Source organism: Prinia subflava, chromosome 8 (assembly GCF_021018805.1).
Source record: "Prinia subflava isolate CZ2003 ecotype Zambia chromosome 8, Cam_Psub_1.2, whole genome shotgun sequence".
NCBI lineage: Eukaryota > Metazoa > Chordata > Aves > Passeriformes > Cisticolidae > Prinia > Prinia subflava.
In genome coordinates this window covers 16,258,627-16,266,741 of record NC_086254.1, presented here as the reverse complement: position 1 = coordinate 16,266,741, position 8,115 = coordinate 16,258,627, and the positions used below count along the sequence as shown (strand labels likewise).

At 59.2% G+C, this 8,115-nt stretch overlaps 1 protein-coding gene across 1 annotated transcript; it reads right to left on the bottom strand.

Moving 5' to 3' along the window:
* Positions 1–5,226: 5,226 nt before the first annotated feature.
* EBI3 (Epstein-Barr virus induced 3) lies at positions 5,227–7,964 on the bottom strand. The gene is made up of 7 exons (XM_063403544.1): positions 7,840–7,964; positions 7,162–7,292; positions 6,672–6,887; positions 6,462–6,579; positions 6,233–6,393; positions 5,586–5,749; positions 5,227–5,500 (listed from the first exon to the last, which is right to left on the bottom strand). The coding sequence occupies exons 2-7, from the start codon at positions 7,259–7,261 to the stop codon at positions 5,348–5,350; spliced, it is 912 nt and encodes a 303-aa protein (XP_063259614.1). The 5' UTR covers positions 7,262–7,292; positions 7,840–7,964; the 3' UTR covers positions 5,227–5,347.
* Positions 7,965–8,115: the final 151 nt, after the last annotated feature.

Below are 8,115 nucleotides of genomic sequence, written 5' to 3'. Positions count from 1 at the left end.
CCGTGCCAGGTCCTGTCCTTGTCACCCTGTCCCCTGCCAGCTCCTGTCCTTGTCACCCTGTCCCCTGCCCAGCACAGGCACTTCGCGTTTTCCAGCAGGTTTCTGGCAGTGCTTCCCACAGAAATTCCCTTGGGGACAGGAGCGTGTCCCACAGACCTCAGCTCGGAGCACACCCCCAGGAGTGAGATGGTCCAAATGGGACAAACACAACTGGAAAATGTGCTGGACTGCGAGGCCAGGAGATTCCAACTCCTTCTCCCTAATTACAAGTGATTGCTTCTTGGCAAGAGCTCAACCTGCCAGAGCAGTGAGGTTTTACAAACATTCACACAGGCATTAGATCATTGTTTGAAGGAGTTATTGGCAGCCCAAATCTGAAGTAAAAACAGAGTTTAAAGCAGACCATATTGACCAGGGTGAAGCTGGCTGCTTCACGTCTCCTGCTTGTCTCTGGACACCCCAGACCCCACTCGATTCCTGTCACTCCCATCACCAGGGCATTCCTGGGGCTGCATGTCACCGTTTTGGGGGGTTCTGGCTTTTGGAGGGTTCTGTCCTTGTTGGGAACACAGGTTTATAAACCCAGGATGGTCTGGGTTGGAAGGGACCTTAAATCCCACCCAGTGCCACCCCTGCCATGGCAGGGACACCTCCCACTGTCCCAGGCTGCTCCAGCCCCAGTGTCCAGCCTGGCCTTGGGCACTGCCAGGGATCCAGGGGCAGCCACAGCTGCTCTGGGCACCCTGTGCCAGGCCCTGCCCACCCTTCCAGGCAGGAATTCCCTCCCAATATCCCATCCGTCCCTGCCCTCTGGCAGTGGAAACCATTCCCTGTGTCCTGTCCCTCCAGGCCCTTGTCCAAAGTCCCTCTGCAATATTTATTTCCCTCTATCCCAGAAACACCTTCCCACATCCAAACACTGTCACACATTGGGAACGAGGCCTTTTACCTTCGTATTCAGCAGAATCTTTCTGCTTTGCTCTCGTGAATTCATCCCCGTCTCTGCTGGGCCAGTCCAACATCACGGGATGAGCTCTGGAGACCTCTCCCAAATCCTTTGGGAAAGCAGGTGGGAGCTCAAGCCCACAGCAAAGGACAAATGGGAATTCCCACAGAATCCTGCTGCCAGTCCCTGGGAGAACAAACGCCTGCTGCAGAGGTGAGTCTGTCCTGCACCACGCTCAGGTGAGGCCAGGAGCCCCTCACAGCTGGGATTTGGATAAAAACACTCCAGGCTCTGGCAGCCGAGCTCCTCACGGAGCAGCTCCCACCCCGCAGCCCTGGAGGACAGCCTGGCCTTCCCCGTGCTCCTAAATTAGATCTCCTGAGAGCAGCAGTGGCTTTTAAAAGGGAGGAGAGCTTGTGAGTGCCCAGCATTATCCCTTCCTTGGGAATCAGCAGCTTTACTGCACTCGGAGGGGCTGTAAAAGGGAAGGAGGGAAGGGACAGAGCCCCTTTACCCCACAGGAGCTCTGTAATCGTGAAGTTCCCCAGTGCTGAGGTAGAACAAGCCCCAGGCTAAACCCAGCAGCCTTGGGAAGGTGCAAGAAGATCCAGAGCAGGTTTGTAGGGGCAGCTCCCCAGCAGGCCCCTTCTCCTGAGGCCAAAACTCCAGGCTGGAAAGGGTCTGAGTGAGGACTGCCAAGCTCTCCACCCATGAAAATCACGGTGTGCAGGCTCCTTTCCTCTCAAATCATGGCTTGGGTTACACACCCCTGTGCTGCTGGCGCAGGAAAGCCGGGGGAGTCACAGGAGAGGAGTAAACCCAAAAACCCAAACCCCAAAACCTCCTGTGCTGTCAGAGATTCCCTCTGCAGCTGCCCAGGGATCAGGGATTCTGCCTGGAAAAGGCTCTCGTGACACTGCTCCAGGGTTTCGTGGCACAGACGATTTGGGGATGTGTTCCCACGTTCCCAGAGAGCTCCCGTCTCACAAATTAATAAGGAAATAAATTAATCAAAAGCGGCGTCTTTTGGTTACAGAGACAGCTCCAGAATCTGAACATAAATGATGGAGAAACATCCGTGAGACCTGAGAGCAGCCAGGCACCGATTAAACCTGTCCTACCAAGGCCTTTTGTGAACTAGAACCCAAAATCAAAAGGACAAAACAAACACAAAAGACACAGGAACAGTCCTGGAAAAGCTCTCAGGAATCTGCAGCCGTGTTTTAGAAAGAATGTGGAATTTCTGCTGCTTTAAACTGATTTTACAGCGCAAACACGGTGGTGCAGCAGGGGCTTTAGGAAAATCTGAACCAACAAAAAGCTTAAAGACCTTTTTGAATATTAACCAGTCCCACTCCCTGGGAGGGTTTAGTGATTATTGTCACCCTAAAATATGGGAATTTTGCAGGAGAGCTGACGTCCTTCCTAAGGTCAGACGTGATGAGATGGAGCCAGGAAGAAAAAAATAATTGGTCCTGGTTTTAAGTGTTAAGCAATTCTGCCTCCCTGAAATAACCAGTATAATTTATTGTTTTTTCTTGCTCACACAGCAAAATCCACAAACTGCCGAGACAACCAGGAGGGGGAATTTGTCCCCTCATGTAAACCCATTTTTTGCCTTTTCAAGCTGCATTCCCGAGCCAGCAGCTGCTCCAAAGGGCCGATCCCAGGCCCCCCATTCCCCTCCAGACACCCCGAGGCTGTTTGGGTTATAGGAGCAGCCCAGGTGTGCCCCCAGCCGGTTTGGGAGGGTGGAATGGACACAGCAGAGCCAGCGTGAGGCCGAAGGCAGCGCCGCTTTCCCAGGGATTTTCCCTTTGCTGTGTGTGAGAGGTTCCACAGCTGAAAGGCAGGCACAGGAGGAGCTGGGAGCCTGCAGGGCTCATCGCCTCCACCCCACACGTCCCATGGAAGGAAATTCTCCTGCGGACTGACAAACCATTAATTCCTGCTGGTGGGAGCCCATTCCTGGGGCTGGAAACGCTTTGGAGCCTCCAAGCGCCGGCTGCTCCTCCCGCAGATAACTCCGGTCCCATCCCTGACCTGGTGACTCGTGTTTATTTTCTCATTTTATAAGAACCAGGTTCTCCCCTGCTCTCATTGCTGGTGGGAACGAGCACCGGGTGGGTGTGAGGCTGCTCCGTCTCGGATAACAGAGATGGAAAATTGGGATCTTGTCCAACTGGGATCTGTCTGTCTTTCCAGGGAAAAACCTCGGCTCCACACGCTCCCAATAGTGCCATCAGCTGGGACAACGAGGAATTTCACAGGATGGGACCAAGCAGCATTTCTTCCAAACCTACCTGGGAGGACAGAAAGAGCTTCCAGAGCCCAGGAGAGCTCAGGGAAGAAAATCTGGAGGGCACAAAGCCTGGCAACGCTTGGGAAAGGTGTCACTGCTCTCTGGAGGGTGGAGAAACTCTGCTTAGATCCCTATAAAATCCCAGAGACGGGACATTGGGAAGGAATTCCGCCCTGGGAGGGTGGGCAGGCCCTGGGATGAGTGCCCAGAGAAGCTGTGGCTGCCCCTGGATTCATGGAAGTGTCCAAGGCCAGGCTGGGCAGGGCTTGGAGCAGCCTTGTCAGAGTCTAGAACATTCCTCTGGCCACCCTGGAGGGTTTGGAGACCGGACAGGGGGTCTGGGGTCTGTCCCAGGGGCTCAGGCAGCCTCACACAGAGCCCAGGAGGGCACTGACTCTGATCCCTGCCATGGCAGTGAATGCCCACATTGTATGAAGAATCACAAGCTGGGACAATTCAAAATAAGCAGTATTTAGTTTATCATAGAATGTAAATGTAGAATCTAGGATTTTTAGTATACGGGGTTGAAGAGGCAAGCTGGAGGAATTGGGGAGTGGCCCCTGTGCTCCTTGTTCTTGCTCTCGTCCCCCATTTTCTGAGTTGGATTTTAGAGATTGGTTTAGAGTAGAAATGACATGTTAGCATAGGCAGTAGATATTGGTACAATTTTGTAAATAAAAAGTTCATTGTGGGCAGTGGTTGGGTCAGGGGTACTGTACATAAGGTGTGGGGCTCTCTGAGCCGCCCAGTCCGCCCCAGTCCTGCTCTGCTGGGGACACCTCACAGAGCTGGGACACAACTGAGATAAGGTTCCCTGCCAGGGAGGCCTGGCAGAGCTGAGACAGAACTGAGATAATGAAGAATAAACAACCCTGAGACAGCCTGGGATAGTGGAAGGTGGCCCAGCCCACGGAAGGAGTGGCCCGGGACGATCTTTAGGCTCCCTCTGCCACCCAAACCCGTCCATGCGTGACCCCACCCCTGCCATCGCCCCAGCCCTCAGGACCTGCTCCACGTGGTGGACACGAACGGTGGCCCTTTTCCATGGGAAACCAAACTCACCTCCCCGTGTTCCTGATGTCAGATTGTGGGAGACATTTGGCCCTCCAAAAGCAGACAGAGTTCCAAAATGTGGCATCTTGCATCTGGGAGAAATCTTGAATGCCACTGAATTTTTACAGGCAGAAGCCGATAGGGCAGGATTGGGCAGGATGAGGGTGGTGGACACGAACGGTGGCCCTTTTCCATGGGAAACTAAACTCACCTGGCCATGTTCCTGATGTCAGATTGTGGGAGACATTTGGCCCTCCAAAAGCAGACAGAGTTCCAAAAGGTGGCATCTTGCATGTGGGAGAAATCATCATCCTTACCAATGTGCAGGACTGAGGCTGCCGGCGCCGAGACGCGGCCTGACCACGAGGGTGCGCCACCTCCGGGGGCCGGACTGCGCATGCGCACAGCCCTTCCCGCCCGAGCGCGGCAGGGCATCGACGGGCGGGACCACCAGGGGGCACGGGGGGGGGGGGGCGATGTCTGTAACGGCCACGGGGCTCCGGTGTGAGGACTGGAGCCCTCCGGGGCTCCGGTGTGAGTCCTGTGACGGCCTCGAGGCTCCGGTGCGCGGCCGTGTCAGCCCGGGTAAGGCCGCGCAGGGAACAGGCGTTCCCCGTTAATCACGGCATTCCCCCCCCCCACCCAGCCCACGTCCGACATGGCCGCCCCCCCCTCAGGGCCGCAGGTTCGGTGAGAGCCCCGCTCCGGCGGGCGCTGAGGGGCGGCTGCGGCGGAGGGCGAAGGGACGGGCCTGGGGCAGAACAGCGACCGACCCCAAGGGCAAAAAAAAGGGTCAAACGCAGGAAGACAAAGGGATTGTGCTGGAATATCAAAGGAACAGTCCTGGGACAACAAAGGTACTGGCCCTGGGGGCAGTGAAGAGACCGACCCTATGGGCAGCTCAGCCATCACAAACATCCCAAAATTAGAACAGGGAAGAAGTCTCATGCTCATTTATTGCCCGTTTCTGGCAGCACTGGTGGCTCCGCGCTGCTGACAAGCGACGGGAGCAGCCGTGGGGTGGGGACAGCAGCCCTGCGTGGCTGTCACAGCCCCGCCCAGGGTGTCCCCGAGGCCGGCGGGCTCCAGGCGCTGAATTCTCCCGAATCCGTGACGTCCTTGGCGGCCACCTGGATGTGGTGGAGGCTCCCGGGCTCCAGGTCCGTCAGCGTGTGGGATGTCACTTCGTACGGCCCCACCTGGGGACAGCAGGGTCAGGGACAGGGACACGCCAGGCACAGCCACCGCTGTGCCTCAGTTTACCCGGGGTGAGGGTGGCAGTACCGTGGTGGGGACGGAGTCGTTGTCCCGGGAATAGCGGATGCGGTACTGGAGCGGGAAATACTCCGGGAATGGCCAGGATGATGGGGGGCTCCACTCCAGCAGCAGCTTCTGGGGCTCCCCAGGGATGGGGGAGACCCGCAGGGCCTCGGGGGGATCCGGCTTTACTGGGGAGACAAGGGGTGAGAGAATTCCGGGATGGTTTGGGTTGGAAGAGACCTTGAGGATCATCTCATCCCACCAGGGGCACCTTCCACTATCCCAGGTTGCTCCAAGCCCCGTCCAGCCTGGCCTTGGATGCTCCAGGGATCCAGGGCAGCCCAGCTTCTCTGGGAATTCCCTCCCAGGGCCTCACCACCCTCACAGCCAACAATTCTTTCCAATAGCCCATCAAAATCCTCCTTTAGATTACAACCCACCCCTTGTCCCACCACTTCATGGAAAAAATCACTTCCATTTTTAAGTGAAGGGGGATCTTGTGGCTGTGGGATTGTTGGGGACAGGGCCCTCATGTCCCCCTGTGAGCTGTGCAGGGCCAGCCTGAGCCCCAGCAAATCGTTGCACTGATGATCCCACGTCCCAAAGGACACCCCAGGGTGTGACACGAGGCTCCTGCAGGGGCCCCCGGTGTCCCCCAGCCCAGCACTCACTGATGTTCTCCAGGAGGAAGGACAGGGTGCTGGAGGCAGCTCCCAGGGCGTTCCGGGCTGTCACGTTGAGCTCGTAGGGAGTGAGGGAAAACACCTGCAGCTCCCCGAAGGAGCAGCTCCGCGGGCCCGTCGGGGTGCACTCACCTGTGTCTGTGCCGTGCCTGGGGACACAGGGACAGCTGCCGAGGGCTGGGGGACACGGGGACGGGCTTTGGGGACCTGCACTGACCTGTAGGTGGCCACCAAGTCGGTGTCCAGCAGGGGCTCGGGGCTCAGCCCCCAGGAGCAGTTCACAGCCTGGGGGTAGCTGCTGGCCCAGCACTCGATGGCCGGTGGCGGGGGCGGGTCTGGGGACAGGGGACAGGGGTCACTGCACTGCCAGCACCCCCAGGGACCCCCGGCCAGCAGCGGGGTCACAGCAGGGCTGGGGGGCACTCACAGCCCAGCCGCAGGCAGATGGTGGCCCAAGTCTCGCCGGTGACAGGGTGGTGGCAGCTGTAGTGGCCCTCGTGGGCCAGGCTGGCGTTGGGCAGGGCCAGCCCCGGGGCTGGGGACGTGCCCAGGACTGTGTCCCCCCAGCGCCACTCGGCAGCACCCCCCGGGCATGGCAGCAGCACCTCGGTGCCCAGGGGGCCGTACTGAGGGGTGCAGGGGCCTGGGGGACACATGGGGACACAGCGTGAGGAAGGGTCTGGGCCTCTCTAGTCCCTCCAAAGCCATTCCCAGTGTCCCCACCAATGGCCCTGGTCCTCCCCAGACCCCCAGGGTCCCTATTCCTCCATCATCAATCCCTCCGTGCCCATCTTCTGTACCCCCCTGTCCCCAGTCCCTCCAGTGTCCCCACACTTCTCTCCCCAGAGACCGTCATTGTTCCCTGTCCCCTCACTGTCCGAAATCCCCTCCATCCCAGGCCCCCCAGTCCCCCATACCTCTGTCCCCGTTGTCCCCATCCCCAGTGCTCCCTGCCGTGCCGTTGTAGGGGACAGTGCAGGCGGGTGCCACCAAAGCCACAACCCAAAGCCACCTCATGCCAGGAGACTCAGCGGGGCTGCCCAGGCACCTGTGGGGACAGGCAGGACTGTCAAACCCCAGCACTGGGGACAGCACAGACACCCCAGGGCCCACGGGGGGCCAGGGACATCGCCCTGGAGCCACCCCACACTGCTGTGCCTCAGTTTCCCCCCCGGCCCTGCCACACACCCTGCAGAGGGATGGATTCCAAAGGGGTCAGAGCCTACAGCCAGGAGAGAGAGGGGTTAAGACTTCCTGCTCTGTTCCCAGGGGGTCTGCAGCCACCCCTGCAGTCCCACCCCTGCAGTCAGGGGTTTGTATCCCTCGGCTGGGTCCCCACCTCCATCCAGGGCAGGACTGTCCCTCACAGAGACCCCTAAAGCCCGGCCTGGGGGCTGAGCTGAGCTCCCTGCTGTCCCCAAACCCAGCACCACAGGGACAGGTCGTGCCCTTGTCACCTCCCACCACAGCCGTGGGCTGGCTCAGCCAGAGGGGACCTGCTCTGCTTTCCCTGGATTTGGGGGTGCCCCAAACCCGGCGCCCAGACCTCCAACTCCCCCCGCAGTGCCCGTGGGGATCCCAGTGCCCCCACTCACCGCAGCAGGGCCAGCTGGGACCGCGCTGTCCCCGCCGGATCCCGGCGCTTCCCAGCCCATTTCCTCGCAGGAAGGGCCGTTCCCGCGTGGACGGAGCCGCTTCCCAGCGTGCTGCCACCGGGATCCCCACGCCCCGTGCCTTGGGAAAGGGATTCCAGCCCTGGCCAAGATGGAGGGCTGCAGTTGGTGGCACCGATGCCCTGCTGTCCCCAGGTCCCCACAGCCCCCCGTGCCCACCGCGGTGCCCCCAGAGAGGAGCCACCCTGTTAGTGTGAC

Excerpts from the sequence above, each read along its gene's own strand:
- EBI3 (XM_063403544.1), bottom strand. The coding sequence starts at position 7,261 with ATGAGGTGGCTTTGGGTTGTGGCTTTGGTGGCACCCGCCTGCACTGTC. Across the intron at positions 6,580-6,671 it reads CATCTGCCTGCGGCTGGGCT|ACCCGCCCCCGCCACCGGCC; the intron begins GTGAGTGCCCCC and ends CCCTGTCCCCAG. Across the intron at positions 6,394-6,461 it reads GACTTGGTGGCCACCTACAG|GCACGGCACAGACACAGGTG; the intron begins GTCAGTGCAGGT and ends CTGTGTCCCCAG.